This window comes from Humulus lupulus, chromosome 2, assembly GCF_963169125.1.
Source record: "Humulus lupulus chromosome 2, drHumLupu1.1, whole genome shotgun sequence".
Taxonomy (NCBI): domain Eukaryota; kingdom Viridiplantae; phylum Streptophyta; class Magnoliopsida; order Rosales; family Cannabaceae; genus Humulus; species Humulus lupulus.
In genome coordinates this window covers 245,160,413-245,182,056 of record NC_084794.1, presented here as the reverse complement: position 1 = coordinate 245,182,056, position 21,644 = coordinate 245,160,413, and the positions used below count along the sequence as shown (strand labels likewise).

The 21,644-nt window shown below is 34.6% G+C and overlaps 1 protein-coding gene across 1 annotated transcript; it reads right to left on the bottom strand.

Moving 5' to 3' along the window:
* Positions 1–15,263: 15,263 nt before the first annotated feature.
* Positions 15,264–21,303, bottom strand: LOC133819151 (uncharacterized). Its single transcript, XM_062252323.1, has 11 exons — positions 20,489–21,303; positions 19,886–20,150; positions 19,575–19,734; positions 18,691–19,447; positions 18,138–18,561; positions 17,862–18,043; positions 17,388–17,550; positions 16,853–17,080; positions 16,407–16,757; positions 16,105–16,206; positions 15,264–15,842 (listed from the first exon to the last, which is right to left on the bottom strand). Exons 1-11 carry the CDS (start codon positions 21,004–21,006, stop codon positions 15,600–15,602), a joined length of 3,393 nt encoding a protein of 1,130 aa, XP_062108307.1. The 5' UTR covers positions 21,007–21,303; the 3' UTR covers positions 15,264–15,599.
* Between the last annotated feature and the right edge of the window lie 341 nt (positions 21,304–21,644).

The following is a 21,644-nucleotide window of genomic DNA, read 5'->3' as shown; positions in this document are numbered from 1 at the left end:
ATGGAGCTAAATTACGTAACCATACGAACATGCAATAATGGCCCATGCGATGTATCGCCTGGCACCAGGCGATGTATCGCCTACCAGGAAATGCATCACCTAACATCAGGTGATACATTGCCTGGTCTGTCTCATTCGAGGTTTCATGGGCTAGGCGACGTGTCGCCTCCCAGGAGCGACGCATCATCGATGCCTTTGACTTTGCACTCCAACATATGTCTCAAAACATCCCCAAATGCTCCCAAACTTCTTGGGTACTCTTATATACTCCAAATAAACATTTTGGACCCAAAAAGATAATTTATAAATGTCTATACCAAAATTACACTTCACATATTGAGTTTTATCAAATCGTTATTGTTTTAGCACAGCTTCGTGCCTAAATAATCCCACTATGTATTTAACCATTATCAACAGACTTTACATAGAAGGTATGAGTTTTCTTATTGAAAAGTAAAGATCAAGCATTTAATATTTGTGTCACATGGAAGAAACTTATTGAAAATCAAACTGGTAATAAAATAAAGAAGTTAAGAACTAACAATGGCTTAGAACTTTGTACGAATGAGTTTTGCATAAAGGAAGGTATAGAAAGGCATCTAACAATTGTAGGTACCCCCAAAACAAAATGGAATAGCCGAGCATATGAATAGGACTATTTTGGAGAGGGTCAGAAGCATGTTGAAAGGAGCAGGCTTGGAAAGAAATTTTTGGGGTAAAGCAGTTATGATTGGTTAAATACAAAGGATAAGTGTTGTTATACAAGCTAGGTATAAAACACTTAGTGAATTTCACATAGTGTAGATGTGAAATTTAATTTTCAATTTTAGGCACTTTAAAATTATGTTTTTGGATTCAAAGTGATACATGGAGGTATCTAAGGATCCCCAAAAATTTTGGTAGCATTTGGAGCAATTTTAGGTCGTTGGAGGGGTCATAAGTCAGAGAAGGTGGCGATGTGTCGCCTCTTAGGAGGCATTGAATTGCTTGGATGCAAAGGGCTCAAAAAGCCCTAGCAAGTGACTCATCACCTACTAGTAGGCGACGCATTACCTGGCAGGCGATGCGTTGCCTACAAGCAGGCGACACATTGCCTGACGTCTCCGTACATACTTTTTTTTATGTTCCAGTTCTTTAGCTCTAATCCTATTGGTTATACCTAATGACGGTGCCTACACTATAAAATGGTCCTCATAGAGTTTTGGAAGACTTGATCACGCTCTCAAATATTTCTTTAACCTCTCTCTCTCTCTCTCTCTCTCTTTAGCTTTCAAGAATCTCAAGTTTTCTCCAAGAAACTAATCAAGAAAGTGCTTGACTTTGTGAGTTTAAGGCTTGTTCAATCTCAATTCCCATTTTTTCTTAGAAAAATCCTTAAGCATCTATGTTGGGCTAGGAAATAGAGAATTAGGACAGTGATACAAATCATGTATAAGCCTTTGGTTGTGTTTTTCCATTGAAGAATAAGTAGTTCAAAGTGGTGGATTCAACAAGGTTGAAGAATTGTATTCCAACACTAGGGTTTGCAACATCTTTCTCAATCTTTCTTTGGTCTCTCTCAATCACAATTTTGTGTAGATTCTAGTTATTGTGGTGGTGTAATCTCACTATCCCCCATCGAAAGTTGTAAATACAACGTGCTATCTTATCAACAGGTCTCCATCAGCTGCAATAAACTTTAAAACACCTCAGGAGATGTGGACTGGACAAGCATCAACGTATGAACACTTAAGAGTGTTTGGTTGCACTGCTTATGCACACATTAAACAGGACAAGTTGCAGCCAAGGGCACTCAAATGCATGTTTTTGGGCTACCCGAATGGAGTTGAAGGCTATAAACTATGGTGCTTAGAACCAGGGCATAAGAAACGCATAATAAGTAGAGATGTGGTTTATAGAGAGGATGAGATAGCCATGAAGCAAGTAGCTAAAACTCCTGAACAACTTGCTGAAAATAATAAGCTATAGTTTGATGTGGATCTCTACATAAGATTAGCTCGATCCGAAGAAAAGGATGATGGAAAGTCAGTAACTAAAACAGATGATGCTCAAGATGATCTAAGCGCATATCAGTTAGTAAGAGACAGAGAAAGAAAGGAAACAAGGCCTTCTGGCAGGTTGGGATATGCTGATTTTATTGCATTTGCCCTCTTAGTTGCTGAAGAAATAGAGAACTCAAAAACTACCAGCAACCGTGAAGCTATTAGTTTCAAAGATAGCTCAGCCTGGCTACAAGCAATTCAAGAAGAAATTGTTGGGTTTTATGGCCTTATAAAACCATGTCGAACATGTAGCACGATTTCATATTATCAACAAAAGTAGTAGAAATTATTTAGTTTGACAATCGTGTTGCTTGCTTGTTTTATTACATGATTATTGTAATAATACAAACATTTATAAAATCCTGAACATATGGATAGTTACAATTATAGTGACTAGGTCACAGTGGATTATAGTTGTAATTATATGTTCAAAAGAACGAGTCCTAAGATTAGATCAGTGCATTGGATTTTCATTGATTAGGCAATCTATGATATGATCTACTTACACATTCGGGCTATGATGTCTTGTCCAAGGAATTGACCAAGTAGATAAGATCGGATGTATTTGGTTACATCGGACTAGGATCGATATTGATTATTGATTGATAAATAAGTATCGTTGTTATCAAATCTAATCAACGTCACAACATTGACCATAGGCTAAGTCGATCTTAATTTTGAATGATAATATTCTGCTAATTATATTATTTAAATCTTTTGACTTGTTCGTTACCAGCTAACCCTACGGTCTAGCCCATACTTACATCTTGGAGATTTAGTAGTGTAATTGAGTGGGAGTATTATTCATAGATATGAAATCTATAACTTCTGAGAAGTGAAAAGATGATTTCCTTAATTGCTTTCTTCAAAAGGTTAAATGATTGAGATCTCGTTTCTGTGATTAAGTTCACAAAAATATCATTTATAAGGAACTTAGTGGGAGTTAAGGATAAAATACTGATGAGGGGTAAAACATTAATTTGCACCCATCTCGTTAGTGAGTCATCAATAGAGGATTGACTGACTGTAATGGTTATAACAATGGATAACGTATTTATGGTTTTGAAAATACGTTCTACGAATTCAAGAGTTTAATTCCGAGTCTATAGAGGAGTCACGAGGAATTGATAAGGTAGTGAAATTATTCGTAAATAAATTCACGGTAACTTATTGGAGCTTGATTTCATGGATTCGTGGTCCCCACATCACCTTTGAGTAAATCATCTAGAATGTCTCAATTAATTTATTTAATTATCAATTAGGATTTTTAAAGTTGACTAGGTCATTTTTAGAAAATTTACAGAGATATGAGATTTAGAGAAAAAAAAAATAATCTTTGGGTAAATTTATTAATATTGATAAATTAGTGTCAATATAAATAAATAATATTAAATCAAGTTTCAAATTATAATTAGTTAATTTGAATAAGGATTTAATTAATTAATTAACAATAAATAAATAAATAAAAGATTTTGAATTTAGGCCCAATTGGGATTTAAATTCAAAACAAAGAAATTAGGCCCAAGTTCATTTATGGCAACCCAAGGCTTTTATTTCTGTTTATTATTTTTAATTAATTTAAATTTAAATAAAGCTCATTAAGTTGCCTATATAAGGAATATGATATCTAGGGTTTTCATAAGGAAGTCAGTCTCAGTTGATTCATTGGGTAAGTGAAAACCAAGACACTCTAATCTTTTCTTAGCCACTATCTTTTCTTCTCTTCTAGATCTCTATCTCACGTGTTGAGAACCAGCCCACACTAGTTCTAGGTTGATCAAAGGCTTGGTGAGGAAGACTGTGTTGCTGATTTTGTTCAATCTCTTGATAATACTCAGCTATAGAAAGGAATCAAGGGTTAGAGAGATTGAAGGATGGAGTTGTTCCAGTGCCACTGCGCATTCGTAAGTTTCTACATCATTGTATTTATGTTAATTTATGAATCTGATGTTCATATGTATGTCATGTTATTCTATGTTTCTATTACGTGTTTGGAAAAATAATAGAAAGCATGCATCTAGATTTAAATTCCAAGATCCTACAATTGGCCTCAGAGCCTAGGTTGCCTAGATATAGATGTTAAGAATGCATGATTATATGTGTTTGTTGACATGTTTAATTTTAAAAGTTTAATTGGATGGTACATGAAATTTGATATGAATGTTTATGTGTCATATTGCTAATTTAAGTTGTCATATTTTTCATGCAGTTTGATATCTTAATTGGTGTTTGGTAAAATGCTCATTGAAAAATTGGACAATTTTTTTTTGTAATTGGCGGTAGCCATTTTTAATTGTGAATGATATATATAAATATATATATACATATATTTAAAAACCCTAATTAGGTTTTACCGTATAACTATATTAATATATATATTAACTTTGATTTATTATTTTTTTGTTTTATACGAAATTATATATATATATATTTGAAGATAAAACAAAAACCGTATATGGTTATAATATATATATATATATATTATTTTAAAAAATAAAAAAGAAATGTGTAACTGTATGTTTATATATATATATGTATATGTTTATATATATTTATATATAATATAAAAGTTAGTTAAGATATTTTTTTTGTTTTTGTTGTGTTAAAGAAATATCTAAGTTTCCATTTTTAAAAATTTGATATATTTTCTTTAATGACAATTAAATTAATTTTATGTTTAATTAATTATGTGGTAAGTTTTCAATTAGGAAAATCTTTATGGTAATTAATTAATAAATTAATTAATTTTGATAACTCAATTAATTGTTTTAGATATTGATTGATTTATTTATTTTAGCAATTGATTTATTCATTTTGGTGATAAATGTAATGATGTATAAAGTTGTGTAACATGCCATATAGGTTTTCATGTTAGGTCCATCCAATTAATAAGAAAATTAACATATCTAGCATCATTATTAAGTTATTTTTTGCATTTGGGCTTTAAATATAAGTATAATGATGACTCATTTTTTTGTTTAGAAAAATGTAGGAAAACTCAAATAAAACTTTCATAAAATGTTAGGTTTTATTTGGGCCCAGTTGAACATGTAAAGTTTAAATTTCTCTCTTGTGGGTGGTTCTACTTGTGAAGGCCCATTTGCTTTGAATTACTAGATTGGGCTTAATCAATTGAATAACAATTAATAAAATGAAGGTTCAAATTCCTATCTTTTTGGGCTTTGTGTGGAAGTCAGGGAGCCTTAGTAGTGGGTCCGACATACTAAACTCAGCTCTCCTCCATGCAAGCTCGAATTGTTAAGGCCCATTTACCTAAGTTGGACTTAATTGTATTAGGTTATTCTTTTTAGTTGTAACTAATAATTGATTAGAAACAAATCAATTTTAATTTTTGGATTAATTTTCAATGGTAATTTAAGAATTAATGGAAAAATTATAAACTATGGTTTATTAATTATTTTATTAATTTGGCAAACCTAAGTTGGTTTATTGATTATTTTTTATAATTTGGCAAACCTAAGTTGGTTTATTAATTATTTTAATAATTTGGCAAACCTAAGTTGATATTTTTCAAAAATAATAAATACTAAAATATTTAATAATGAGTTTTAAAAATTTGAATTCGATCTCCACCGTTGATTTAACAAGGTTAGAGTTCAGTGAGGCCTCATGGCGCTTTGATTTTGTCTCCCTACGGAAGGTGTTCACTGGACTTCTTAACATGGTTAAATTTCTTAGGATAGATGGTTATAGATAGACCTTCTATAGACTCATCCCTACAGTGATTATAGGAATTAAGTCTATAATAATCAAAATCGTGGGTCAAACTCATAAAATAAGAAATATTTGTGACTCTCGCCTACCGAGACACATGAGTTTTCGTTATTTTGATCGAATGGAATAGGTAGTTAATAAAAGTCTATGACGTTTTATTAATTGAGATGTTTCTCTATTTAACTAAGTGAATATTTGTGACTCTCGCCGACCAAGACACATAGGTTCATGACTAGTTAAAGTACCTAAGAAATAGAAGATAAGTGTTTCAGTATTTTTCTTATCTCAAAACATTTTGTATGTTATGCTATTTCTAAAAAATTTAATGAATAAATGTTTGTCAAGCAATGCGTTGATTTCTACTTATTTGATAATCGTAGCTCTAGGCTTCCTACCTCATACTCTCTCGAATCTCTAAAAGGTTACTCTATGGAGAGAACCTCACGAAATGTTTGTCCAACGTCAACATGGTGCTGATTATGGACAACATCGAGTTCGTGATAATCAAAGATATTCCTATTTTTCCTATGCAACAATCACCAAATCCTTCAAAGATGATTGTTGATGGTGGTTCGAACAAAGGAAAGAATGCTAATACTACTAAACAAGCTCAAGGAGAAGCTACTTTAAGCTTTTTCTTCGAAGAGCAAGAGAGGAAGAAATTCATACAAAAAGAACAAGAAGTCCAATGGCAAGGCACCAAATGCTCCAAAGTATCTTGGAGCAGGGCCTGATTATAAGTACACAAAAAAGGGAGTGTTTCCAACTGCAAGGAGACTGGGAATTGGAACAAAATTGCCCAGCACTCAAGGCATATGGAACCCAATATAATTAAATTTGTCTTGGATGCATGTGATTTTAGAGGATGATACTTCGGTTTTCGATCGCTGAATCAAAATCTACTAAACATGCATGTACCTTTTTTACACCTTTTTAGCATTGGGAAAGCCATGAAGGATAAAAAGTCACAACTTAGAATCCATCAAGGGTTGTTCGTATCAAACAAGGCAAAAGGATAAGCTTGAATGAATTTTTGAAATAAATATATTGTTTTAAGACAATGTTTATTTTATTTCGATTTTCAATGAAAATTTTAATTTCAGTTTTTCTTATTACATCAACAACAATTTGTAGTTACTTTCACAAGTAATAAAATCTTATTTCTTTAAATGGGTGTGAATTTTGGGGTGGATGTATGAAAAACGGGCTATACCTATTGCAACTAAACGAACGCTATGTTCTAAATAATGAGTTGTTTAAGATAGCTAAATCTAGGACCGTTAAACGACAAAAGGTCAATAACGTTAGAAATGACGTACCTTTGGTATTTTTGCTTTGGTCATATTTGCTATGATAGGATTCAAAGACCAACAAAGGCTGGGCCTTTGAGGGAACTCACCTAGGGTGACCTACCTGTTTGTGAATCTAGTCTCGATGGAAGAATGACAAAGTGTCCATTCTTTGTGATAGGAGAAAGGGCCAAAGAACCACTAGGGCTAGTATGTTCAAATGTCTGGGGACTTATGAATGTTCAAGTGAGGGGTGGTTATGAGTATTTTTTCATCTTCATCGACGATTGCTCTAGAGACTCCTGTAAGTACCTAAAACATAGGAATTTTGTGAATTTGTTAAGAAGTTCAAAGAATTCATTTCTATGGCTTTAAAACCATATTAGGTAAAACGTTAAAGATCTAGTGATCTGATTGGGGTGGAGGATATTTGGATAATCAGAACCAAGATCATTTAATTGAACTTGGAGAATTTTCTAAAGCAACTGTCCGAAGGACTCCGCAACAGAACGGTGTTGCTGAATGGCGTGAATCCCGCGTTTATGAACATGTGTGTTCTAAGATAAGCTATTCAACTCTACCAACTTCTTACCCAGATCTTTTCTGGAGACATACTACCTAGACTGCATGTGACATTTTTTTTAAATGTTGTGTCATCTCAAAAGTTGTCTCCAAGACACCACTAGAATTATGAAATGGTCTTGAACCTGGTTTACGTCACTATGGAATTTGGCGGTGTCATGTTTATGTCCTGAGGAAAAAGGTAGAAAGCTAGAACAACGAACTAAGGTTTGCTTGTTTGATGGCTATTCTAAAGGTACTCAGGGTGGTCTGATTTATAGTCCAGTAGACAAGAAAGTGTTTGGCTATACAAATGCTACTTTTTTGGATAACGACTACGTAATGAATTTCAAGTCTCATAGAAAAATAGTATTAGATGGAAAAATGATCAACTATTGTTCCATCCTCACCGACGCAAATCGATGAAAACAAGGTAGATTTAGAAACCACTAATCCAAGTCAGAAAGTTACGATGCCTCGTCATAGTGGGAGGGTTTCTTGGAACCCAGTACCTATGAAATGGATAGTGAAACCCGCAAGCTGATTGGGGATACAAGTAACAATGATCTGTTGGCCTTTAAATAGGCAATGGTTAAGTCTGAAAGGAATCTTTGACTTGAAGCCAAATACCAGGAAATAAAGTCTAAGTACTCTTAATTTTTCTGAGATCTTGTAGATGTGCCATTGGGCTTTAGGCCCATGGGGTGCAAGTGAATCTATAAGAAGAAGAGAGGAGCTGATAGAAAGGTCGAGACAGTAAAGGCTCGACTTGTGGCAGAGAGAAAAAATTTACTTAGAGAAAACTTTTTCTCCAGTAGCCATATTAAAATTCATTTAATATACTCTTATCCATAGCCACAACTCTTGATTAAGAGATAAGGTAAATGGACATCAAAGAAGCATTTTTAATGGCTATCTTTATGAGACCATTAACATGGATCAATCAGAAGGATTTTAAAGTAGTTGGACAAGAAAGTCGGCAAGCTAAGTATGTCAATCTATGGACTTAAACAAGCTTCGCGCTCCTGGAACTTAAGGTTAAATGAAAACATTAAGACTTGAGGTTTTGAACAAAATGTAGTTGACCCTTGTGTTTGAAAACTTAGGGAAAAATACATTATGGTGTTCTTAATCCTTTATGTAGATGATATCTTACTCATTGGAAACAATGTCAAGAAATCATCAAACATAAAGAACTGGCTGGAAACGAAATTCCAGATTTCGTTGTAGCAAGTTGTGTTCTTGGTATCCAGAACATCAGGGATAGAAATAACTGAATTTTGGCTCTAACTCAAGCGACCTACTTTGGTGAGGTGCTTGTTCGCTACTATGTAACAAATTTTGAAAAAGGATGTTTAGCATCTTGACATGGAGTTTATTTTTCTAAGCAGCAGTCTCCACAGACTCCTCAAGAGAAATAAAAGATGTAACGAATTCCTTATGCATTTGCAATTAGAAGTTTAATGCATACTATGTTGTGTGCTATGACTGGAGATCTGCTATGCAGTGGGAGTGGTGAGCAAGGGTACCTTGGAAATGAACAATAGATGGAGGTCAGTATCTTTGATGAACTAAAGACTATATGTTAGTCTTTTCAGGTGGATCTTTGAACCTATTAGGCTACACAGATTCAGATTTTAGACTGATGTTGATGACAAGAAGTCTACTTCTGAAAAAGGTGTTTACTCTTGGGGTGGAGCTATGATTTGGAGAAGCAATAGGTTTTCTGCCATCTCAGTAGCTGTGATTTGGTGAAGCATTAGGCTATCTGCCATTTCAGAATCCACCTTGGAGGCTGAGTACATAGTTGCGTCTATGGTGGCTAAGGAAATAGTCTGGCTAAGGAAGTTCTACATGGATCTCAGTGTTATTCCAGAAATGGATAAACCACTTATTTTGTCTAGTGATAGTAATGAGGCAATAGCAAATTCGAAAGAACCTCAAAGCTGCAAAAGAGCAAAGCATATAGAGAGAAAGCACCACATTATCGAGGATGTGTGGCGAAGGCGTGATGTGAAGGTGATGAAGATAGCATTGGAAGGCAATCTTTCATATCCCTTTACAAAGATATAAGCAGAGAGTATAATTGTGAAGCATGTAGAATGCATGGTTTTGAGAAATATGTCCCATTTGTTTTAAAAGGGCAAGTGGGAGTTGGTTGGGTTTTATGCCCTTATAAAACCATGTCGGACATGTAGCACGATTTCATATTATCAATAAAAGTAGTAAAAATCATTTAGTTTGACAACCATGTTTCTTGCTTGTTTTATTACATGAGTATTGTAATAATACAAACATTTATAAAATCCCGAACATATGGATAGTTACAATTATAATGACTAGGTCACAGTGGATTATAGTTGTAATTATATGTTCAAAAGAACGAGTCCTAAGATTAGATCAGTACATTGGATTTTCATTGATTAGGCAATCTACGATATGATCTATTTACACATTCGGGGTGTGATGTCTTGTCCAAGGCATTGACCAAGTAGATAAGATCGGATGTATTTGGTTACATCGGACTAGATCGATATTGATTATTGATTGACAAATAAGTATCGTTGTTATCAAATCTAATCAATGTCACAACGTTGACCAAAGGTTAATTCAATCTTAATTCTGAATGATAATATTCTGCTAATTATATTATTTAAATCTTTTGACTTGTTCGTTACCAGCTTACCCTACGGTCTAGCCCATACTTACATCTTGGAGATTTAGAAGTGTAATTGAGTGGGAGTATTATTCATAGATATGAAATCTATAACTTCTGTATGAGAAGTGAAAAGATGATTTCCTTAATTGCTCTGTTCAAAAGGTTAAATGATTGAGATCTCATTTCTGTGATTAAGTTCACAGAAATATCATTTATAAGGAACTTAGTGGGAGTTAAGGATAAAATACTGATGAGGGGTAAAACGGTAATTTGCACTCATCTCGTTAGTAAGTCATCGATAGAGGATTGACTGACTGTAATGGTTATAACAATGGATAACGTATTTATGGTTTTGAAAATACGTTCTACGAATTCAAGAGTTCAATTCCGAGTCTATAGTGGAGTCACGAGGAATTAATAAGGTAGTGAAATTATTCGTAAATAAATTCACAGTAACTTGTTGGAGCTTGATTTCATGGATCCATGGTCCCCGCATCACCTTTGATTAAATCATCTCGAATGTCTTAATTAATTGATTTAATTATCAATTAGGATTTTTAAAGTTGACTATGTCAATTTTGGAAAATTTACAGAGATATGAGATTTAGATAATAAAAAGGAATCTTTGGGTAAATTTATTAATATTGATAAATTGGTGTTAATATAAATAAATAATATTAAATCAAGTTTAAAATTATAATTAGTTAATTTGAATAAGGATTTAATTAATTAATTAAAAATAAATAAATAAAAGGTTTTGAATTTAGGCCCAATTGGGATTTAAATTCAAAACAAAGAAATTGGGCCCAAGTCCATTTATGGCAGCCCAAGGCTTTTATTTATGTTTATTATTTTTAATTAATTTAAATTTAAATAAAGCTCATTAAGTTGCCTATATAAGGAATATGATATTTAGGGTTTTCATAAGGAAGTCAGTTTCAGTTGATTCATTGGGTAAGTGAAAACCTAGACAGTCTAATCTTTTCTTAGCCAATATCTCTTCTTCTCTGCTAGATCTCTATCTCATGTATTGAGAACCAGCCCACACTAGTTCTAGGTTGATCAAAGGCTTGGTGAGGAAGACTGTGTTGCTGATCTTGTTCAATCTCTTGATAATACTTTGCTACAGAAATGAATCAAGGGTAAGAGAGATTGAAGGGTGGAGTTGTTCCAGTTCCGTTGCGTATTCGTAAGTTTCTACATCATTGTGTTTATGTTAATTTATGAATCTGATGTTCACATGTATGTCATGTTATTCTATGTTTCTATTACGTGTTTGGAAAAATAATAGGAAGCATGCATCTAGATTTAAATTCCAAGATCCTACAGAAATATCCTTTGTCGATGTTCTATTGGTGTAGAGAACATATAGGCGATCTGAGAGGGCGTTGAGTATGTGGCCTTGACATATTGACTCATCTTCCTCCCGCTTCCTCCTCTCTTTAATCATTTCTTGAGTATCATCATCCTTTGGAACATACAAAGTCTTCAAGTCTTTGTCAAGAATGTAGTGAACCTTCAATGTTGTGAGAAGAAACTTGATTTTGTCTTGCCATAACCCAAAGTTTGAGCCATCAAATCGATCTAGTCTCACTAGAGCTTGAGACATGAACTTGATGGCTGAGATTGAAGAGCTTTCCTCCATAGCCTTGGTTAGTAGATAAGTGTTCGAAATAGAAAATCTTGGAAGACAAAACTAGGGTTTACGGTTAGAGATTTTTTATTGTTGGGGATATGGCTATACACAAACTTTGAATATTACAATTTAAATGAACAAGCCCAAGATAATCTAGTTACATAAAATCATAAGTCTATGATTTCATGTGAATCAATGGATGTAACAAAGGCTTGACACAAATGAGATTTGTTGTCCAAAAATCTCTATTCCTAGCCTCCCCTTAGAGATTGCTTGAAGCTACTACAAGTGGAATGAGATTGGGATTTACAAGCCTTGAATCTTCAAACAAGTCAAGCTTTCTTGATGAAGATCTTGGAAAAAACTAGTAATCTTGAGAGCTAGAGAAAGAGGGGAGGTTTTAGAGAGAGAGAGTGGGAGTTTTATAGAGAGAGAGAGAGGTGAGTGATCAATTCACCAAAACCTCAAATTACTCATTTAATAGTATATGAACCCTCATTAGTCTCAACCAATGAGATTAGAGCACTTTAAATTAAATTTTGGGGCCAAAACACGTCACTGTGTGGTCATGTGTAGACCGCCCAGTGACGCGTCACCTACACCCAAGCGATTCATCACCAACATGAAAGCGATGTGTCTCCTGTATGGGGTTTTCAGTCCCCGGCGACACGTCGCCTCCCAAAGGTGACGCAATGCAAGTCAACCTATATTGGCACCCCAAAACATATCCAAATGCCTCCAAACTTTTTGGGTACTCTTATATACTCCAAATAAACACTTTGGACCCAAAAAGATAATTTATAGATGCATATACCAAAAGTCAACCTGCTCATGTTAACTTTAGTGAAATTGTTATGGTTTTTGCACCTCTTCGTGCCTAACCATTTTCACTATGTATTTAGCCAATCATAACAAAAACTCCTTTCAACACCACCATAGAACCCTTTACCACTCTCAAAACTCCACCTTGAGCCTTGTAAGAACAACCTAATTTATCGAGTTGCCCTAGAGAAATCAAGTTCCTTTTCAACCCTGGTATGTGCCTAACCCCAGTCAAAATCCTGACTTTACCATCCCATATCTTTAGTCTCCCTTCACCAACAACATCACATTCCTGGTTGTTACCCATGAGTCCTTTGTTTCCCTCAACTATTTTGTAGTCAATAAACCATTCCCTTCTAGGTGTCATGTGGAAATTACACCAGAATCTAAGATCCACTCGTCCTTTGAATATGCATTATTGACTGTTAAAACATCCAAAACGACTATCAGAACATCCACTGTATAGAACTCATCTAAGACAGCTACTATGATTCCATTACTTTCTTTTCCTGATTTTTAATCCTTGTTAGACTTCCACTGAGGACATTGCTTCTTGTAATGACCTTCCTTATTACAAATCCAAAAAATCATTTGATTCTTGAGTACCATTTCTTGACTGTGACCTAGACCTTCCTTTTTTTTCTTGTAATTTCCCCTATATTCCGACCTTTGTCTAACACTCATACATTCTCCATTCTATTTGGATTGCTTGCCATTAGCCCTCAAATCCAGTTCTTTGGAGTAAGCAGCTCCTATCACTTCCTCTAGAGTCAAAGTGTCATTGTTGTACTTAATAGTGTGTCTGAGTTGGTCATATTGTCGAGGGAGAGAATTCAAAAGGAAAATAGCTTGGTCTTCCTCCTCTATTTTAACTTCAAGATTCTCCAAATCTAAAACTAACTTAGTGAATTCATCTATATTTTCATCAATGTACTTATTCTCATCCATCTTGAAGTCATAAACGTTTGCTTCCAATAAATTCTATTTGGCAAAGCATTTGTCATATACAATTGTTCAAACTTATCCCACATATCACAAGTTGAAGGTTCTTTTATTACCTTTCTCAGAATTGAATCGCTCAGACTCAGAATAACTATGTTCCTTGCCTTCTTGAGATTCTCAGCCTTGTTCTTAATTGAATCCCCTATCTTGCACTCATCTTTAAAAGCTTCATCCAACCCAAGATTTCCCAAATGCGCCATCATCTTTTCTCGCCATAGATTGAAATTGTTCTTGCCATCAAATTTTTCTACTTCGAATTTAGAGGTTGGCATCATTGAAGGAGCTTCTGGCCAGGAAGTATTCAACAGAGATTTCTTCTAGTAGAACCCACCTTTTGACACCAAGAACTTGTTTTCTTTGAACCAAACACTTCAATCTTCCAGCCGATTACACCAACCTGGCTCTGGTACCAGTATGTTAGGATTAAACCCCATGAGAATAGATGAAAACGAACACAATAAACCAGAACAAAAACATAAACACACAACACCAAGATTACTTGGTTCAGTAGACAAAAGCAATGTGGTTTTACTACCTACATCCAAGCCAGGGAAAAGCCCTATACAAATTCACTATGAAATATAGAAGAGATTACAACTACCAATGTAATTATAGAGATCTGAAGAATCACTCTCAAAACCCCAATTGTGTATCAAGAACAATTAGAAGAAGAGTTACAAACCTTAGAGATTAGTTCCCAAGAACTAATCTTTCTCTCTCTCTAAACCTCTTTGAATTACAAATGCACTCAAAACCAGAAAACTTCTCTCTCTACTTCGCTCTCGTTCGCTTTGAACAAAATGGGTATACATAGTTCTAATAAAAAGACCTGCCACATCAGCAAAAGACGTCAAAGCTTATTTGCTGATATAAATCTAGATATGAGAGACATCTCAAACGCATGTTAAGACATCTAAAAATTCAAATCTTATTAATGTGAGGTAACACTTCTCACTACTTACGAATACGGTAGTAAGGACTCTCTTCTTATTAATATAAGAAGATTGCAAAAAGTAAATCACATCTCTTCAATGTGTACAAAGAGATTTTGTTAATGAATTGTTTAATCATATATGTATATAATAGTCTTGATTAAAGTGGGGATAAAGAAAATGACTTTTGGCAAACTATACTGAAGGTAAGTTATTTATTCGTTCAATTACCCACTATAAATAAATAAATAAATAATAATAATAAAAATATGAGTATCAAATACTTCGAATTGCTCTAAATGACCATGAACAACAATAAAATTACAATACAATTACTTGGTACAATAAAATTTGATAGTTTGAGTCGACCATAAAAATTATTTTACTCAAAGAATACGCCCTTACTGTGTTTTCTTGTCTATTATTCGTTAGACTATTTCAAAAGTAGATCGTTACTGAGGGATTATACAACTCTCCAAATTATAATTCAACCAACCAAAACAATCCACTAACCTCACAATATTGTTATGTATAAAAGCAAAATAAATTTAATAAAAAGGAAAAGCTAATACTGGGAGCCCATACAGTCGTAAAACATTAATAATATAACTGAATAATTGTGAATCAAATTCTGGGCAGCTTTTAAAACTTAATGATCAATCAGGTTTACTCATGGTAAAAAGAAAAAAAAATACAATGCCACCTAAGAATTGCCCGTACCAGAAACCATATAAGATTTACAAATCTCAACTAAATTATAATGAAAGTTTCTCCCGCTTGATGTCTTGAAAAATAGCTTAACTTTGTGAGTACATAAATGCCCCATCCGTATGGTACAACACTCTACTAAGGCTACAAAAATTTTATAATGGGTGGTGGTGGGTATTGATCATTACCTATAATTTTAACCTACTTTGATTCCTAACTTCTCACTGTGATGGTAAGCTTGCTTGACTGTGCAATCAACATTTCATACAGCTCTTTGGCCATTGGCCGGTCTGTTGGGTTCTCCTTGGTACATTGGCGGAACAAGTCAACAAGAAATTTCAAAGCATCTGAATCAGCCTTCTTTTCATCCAGCTCTGAACCAGATTGAGCGATTTCAGGCTCACTCGATAAACCCATATCCTCAAGCTCATCCGTCAACTGTGGTCTTTTCCCCATCTACATAGAAAAGTAGTAAGCAGATCAGATCAAAAGCAACAGAATGTTCAAACCAGATACGTATAAACTCAAAAAGTATCATCAATCATGACAATATCATTCCATTATTCAAGATTTAAAAATGAAGCAAAAGAAACCTTGTTACATTACATGTACATTCAACATTAATGGAGTTCAACTTTACATCCATTCATATAAAAGTTCATGATGTACATTCCTCTGTGTGTGTGTGTGTGTGAGTGAGTGAGAGAGAGGCACACACCTGAAGATGATCATGAATTTCTACTTCAGGCAATCCTGAATAAGGAATTCGCAATGTCAACATTTCCAGAAGCAGGCATCCAAATGACCAAATATCAATTTCCTGTAGCAAGAAAACTATATGAACAGTGCTGTAGTAAAAGTTAACAGGAAAAAGAAGAAGAAAAAGAATGCCATAAAATGCAAAAAAGATTTTCAATTGAATAGGGGCCATCAGATATAACTAAAAGAAGACTGGAGAAGTTCAGGGAACAGCAAGTCACAAATGATTAAATAAAATCATATGGTAAACTGAGAGCTTACCATTCCATAACTATTACGTTTATGCATTGCTCGCAAAACCTCAGGTGCCATCCAGCGAGGTGTTCCAACACATACGTCGGGAGGAGGTACTCCTAATTGTGCAATGCAGCATGTATGCAACAAAGAACGAAGAGGCACAGCTCTATCAAAATCGCAGATTTTCACAACAGGTGTTCCATCAACCTTCTTTCTGTCTAAGTCAATCAAAATGTTTTCACTTTTTATATCACGATGAATAATGTGTTTGGAATGGAGCTCCGCTAATGCAGATGCAACATCCCTAGCAATACATAAAGCCAACTCCACAGGCACATGCTTTTCACCAGCTTTTGATAACTTTTCTATATAGCCCTGTTATAGAATAAGCATGGAGTCACAACAATCATTAAAGCAATCAAAAGTAGATTAAGGTGAAAGTTAACTTGTACCGGCTATAGTAAGTTTACCTTTAAAGATCCCCCCTTTATGTACTCCATCAATATTGTAGACTGTAATACACGACACTCAGAATTGCCATCTGCTGAAGAGATCCATTTAGACGATATCTCATGCCCATACATTTCGACTATACAAGAGTGCTGTAAAGCACCTAATATTCTTACTTCACCTAAGCATCCATACTCAAAATTTCTAATATCATTCGCTGAGGTCCTGCAGACCTCGACAGTGCGAACCTGCAGCACCCAACAACATATGCACAACAATCGTCAGTTCAAAAATCAGTATTACATCAGATATTACTAATTAGAAAAAGAAAAAAAATGACTATCTCAGAAAATGTAACCTATTATCCGAGTTCAGACTTGTAAATTAACTCCACATGGAAAGAAAGGTATAAAGTTCCAACAATGCAAAAGGGAATGTAAAACTGAAGTTTACAACAAATTTCACCCTCGTAAATGAATGCCGAAGGCAATAAAACTTTCAACAAAATTGACAAATACTCAAAATAAGAGCATATAAATTCTTCAAAACATGTACCTTCGCTGCTGCCTCAACTGCTCCATATTTGTACCTCATAAGTGAAGTAGAAGCTGCTTTCAAAATTTCATCGGAGAAAGACAAAGAAGGAAAGGAACTACCCTGAGCAGTCCTGCTGCTTCCAGAGGACAAAGGACCTCTGTTCCGACTAAGGGGAATATACCTATAATAAGCAACAATCAAGAATATGAATACAGATACATACATAAGTAGCAAGAATAAACTGAATAACTTGAAAGTCTAATGTCAGGTATGTTCTAGAATTTCCCAACAAATGTGAAACAAAACATGGAGTTGTGGACTTCCTATTTTTACATCAGACAGTAAAATATCCACTTTCAAGCATGAAATGCATCTCTTGTCTTTCACTACAAATTCACTATGGCCATGTATGCAATATCTCAAACCATGAAGGAAAAAAAAATATCATATATACTTATATAATAAAAAAAAATTTAAAACAAGACGACCAACCTGCAATAATACTCTGGATCTGTTTCTTCTCGTATATCGTGTGGATGACAAGCATCAACTACCATGCGAACCCACGAATCACCACTCTTAAGTGATATAACATTCCATGCATGTGGCATAAAATCCAGGTAACCCCTCACAAGCTCACAAAGAATTGGAGGCTCCATTCGGTCACATAGATACTGTAGGATTACAGATGCATTAAGATGTAAAAGTAAAGCAGGTAGGCCTACATAATAAACAGATTCATAAATATCAATGTGGTATGAAAATCACCTTCATTAACAATGCTCTATGCCTGCATACACCAAAATGTACAGTTCCCAAAGGAACTATGATGGAATTTCTCCTAGATTTGATAGCCCGGAGTGATTTTTCACAGATATCAGAAAAAACGATATCTTCAACGGATTCTGCACTTGAATTGGTTGGAGTATTAACACTCATGCTATTTCCAGTTGAGCAGGTGCAAACAAAAGGTTTCCGATAGTTTGAACCAGACACAGCTTTTCGAGTCTTTTCAATTATTGCACTTTTATCGCTGCCACCAAAATGATCAGAAACAAAGAGAGCAAGCAATGATACAACCTGCAACTCATTGACCCAAGCTGCATCTCTGGTTAGACAATTTAATTGCTTTAGACGAGATAACATTGCTTGTGCAGATATTACAATAGCATCTAACTCCTCATCCCTTTCCCTGAACATAAGAACAAACGACGAAGTCAATTAAAGTTGAGAACCAATATGTCATGTGAATATGTCAACCATTAACCAGAAACAGGGACACATGATGTCTATATATCACCAGAAAGTACAAGTAATTAACCTGTCCAAAATTATAACTTCACGGGAATCAAGAGGGAAACTTTGCTCATAATTCCTCACGGCCATGAAGGGTCGGTCACGCCCAGCATCATAAAAGCCATCTGGAAGGAAGTCCTCAACGCTGCAGAACGAAGTATCACTATATTTGCGAGATACACTTGCACAATCATCAATAGATCTACGGGACTTGCACGGTTTGGGATTGTCAAGATCCTTCTCACAGTGCCTCTTAGACTTTGAATAACTTTTTAGCGTTTCTGACAATGAATCTTCATCCTCGACAACTTTATTCTGAACTGAGGCCAAAGATTCATTCTTTTCAGAACTATCATATTTATCCCCTTTGTTTACTGCAGAAGATTCAACGCTGATGCATAAGCCATTTTCTGCATAAAACTCTTTTTTCACATTAATATCATTATCCTCACCACTGTTTAAAAGATTCTCACTTTCATCATCACCAGGAAGTATTTCTTTATCATCATCATCATCCAGTATAACTTCAGATGACCCTTCTACAGAAGGGTCAGGAGCAAGAACATCTATACTGCCAGGTTCGCACTTCCCATCCTCCTTTAAGGATAACAACTTAGTATGATCAATACCTTTCCACTTCCTACTGTTGTTTAAACGTTCTTGACGAGCTCTCTGCTGCAAATAATACCTCCTCTTCCACCTTTTACCAGACTTCCTCGCTGAAAAACATCTACTGTTTGATGCAGGCGCAGTCATTAGACCTGGAAGGAGATGATGCGAGCCTGTATAAATTAATAGAATATTTACATTAGTCCCATATATGCATGGGAAGGATCAAATAAACAAAATCGTAAAAGGAGACAAATATTACAATAAAATGTTTGCCAAAATTAACTTTCCAGTCCTGACCTTTACGAGAGAGACCTCCATCGTATCCATGACTAGCATTATCATAAAAATCCATTTCAACAGATGAATTGATAAAGTTGTCAATGGATTCTCCACCAATTCCTTCCAAATTGCTACATATCCAGGAAGGTATTTCACAATGGGCGAGAAATTTATTGTACTGAACCATAAAAACACAAGATTGTCAACAAGTTGGACAAGGTTCAAAGAGAAGATATCAGCAACCAAGAAAATGAATTTGAATATGTCAATGCAAACTGTACATGATTTTTCAACGCAAAATATATGTACTAAGTTGCAGATGTAAGTACCTGAAGATTTAAATTCTGAAGGTTGTGCATCAAGCTGAGTTCAAGAGAGCCTAACGATGTCAACCTATTATTTGAAAGGTCTAAATTCTTCAACCTTTGTAGGGAAGACAAAGACGAGGGTAGTTCTACCAATTTATTATTAGCAACTTTCAATGATAATAAAACACTTAAGTTACTAATCTCATTTGGCAAACTCTTCATCTTATTGAACGAAAGATCTAGATACTCCAAAGTCTTTAAACACCCAATTTCTGAAGGAAGGTATCTGCATATGAAAATTCACACGCCACAAAATAGAAAAGGTCAAAACATTGTATGATTCCCTATTCATAGGACATGTTTGATAATCAGTATATAAGTTTTGGTGAATCCTTGATCAATAAAAAGTAGTACAATTTTTTATTCTTTCTCATTCCTCTCAAAACACCTATATCCCGATTCTTTTCATCAGGATACGCAAACATGGCACATGCCCATGTAAAATTCACAAGGAAATTAGAACATAAATTTAATATCATTGCTATTCCAAGTCACAAAATACAAAATACCCAACTTTCAACTTCTTTGATCTACCTAAATAAATTTACAGCGGGAGACACAAACCTTATCGAGAAGTGACAAACGGAGAGCTTGGTAAGACAACTAAGCCCAGAAATTTCACTCAAATTCGGAAAGGCCGAAGGCCGAGGGGGCACTTTAGACAGTTCAAGCTCTTTCAAACCCTTCAACTTGTGCAATGGCAACCCACCAAAACTCGGCGACGATATCTTCACCTGCAAGTTTTCCAAACCCACCATGCTCCCAATTTCCGACGGAAACAAATTAATCTCATTCCCAAAGAACTTCAACGTCCTCAATCGTCCAAGACTACCCACCTCTTTCGGTATCAAATTAAACACATTTTTGTAAAGATACAAACCCCGAACCGCCTCATTGGAGTTCTCCACAATCGAAAAATCAATGTTTTTACCTGAAACATCAAGGACTGGTTCATCATCGACATTGCTGCTGCTACAACCCTCACAAACTACCGAATTCGAATTAGAGGCCTTGAACTTTTCCGGGCTCTCGGAGGTTTTGGTAGCTTCAGGCGAAGTTTCCTCGGAATTGGGAACCTGCATTGAGAGGTTTTAAGGGCTAAATTCCAATTTAAAAAGTGGGGTTAGAAAATTTGGATAGAAAAATTTTAAATCGGCATCGAAAGGAAGATCTGTTTGGGAAGAAAGAAAATAAATGTGTAACAGCATTGAATAAAGAATCAAAAGAAGAAAAACACAAACAAAAAATTGGAGTGAAAAAAGTTCAAGAAAGTTGAAAAGGGGAGCGGGGAGAAGACTAAGACCGCTCCCTCTTGCGAATGATATGGTTAAAATAGAAAACCCTAGAATCTATTCATACAAACACAATGGTTTGGCTTTGTTCTTCAAAAGATATGTATAAATATTCTATCCCATATATACACATGGTAGTTTCTTTCTTGTTTCGTTAAAGTCACACAAGGACAAACATGACTCCATAGTCAAAAGTCTACTTATCATTTATTTGTTTATTTTTATTTATAAGTTTATTCAATTATTTTTAATTAATATAATCCAATCAAATTAAAAGTTTAGACAACGAAAACTAACATCCGATCCAGTCGTTTTTTAAAATATAAATTTATTAGATTTTCCTTGCTAAAACTTTTAACATTTGATTAACTATTTTTATACAAATAAATTTTACAAAAATTATTTTGTATTAAAATAATTAAATTTTT

Coding starts and splice junctions, on each gene's coding strand:
- LOC133819151 (XM_062252323.1), bottom strand. CDS start 21,006: ATGCAGGTTCCCAATTCCGAGGAAACTTCGCCTGAAGCTACCAAAACC. Junction 19,448..19,574: donor TGGAGGTCTCTCTCGTAAAG/GTCAGGACTGGA, acceptor TAATTTATACAG/GCTCGCATCATCTCCTTCCA. Junction 16,207..16,406: donor AACGTAATAGTTATGGAATG/GTAAGCTCTCAG, acceptor TTCTTGCTACAG/GAAATTGATATTTGGTCATT.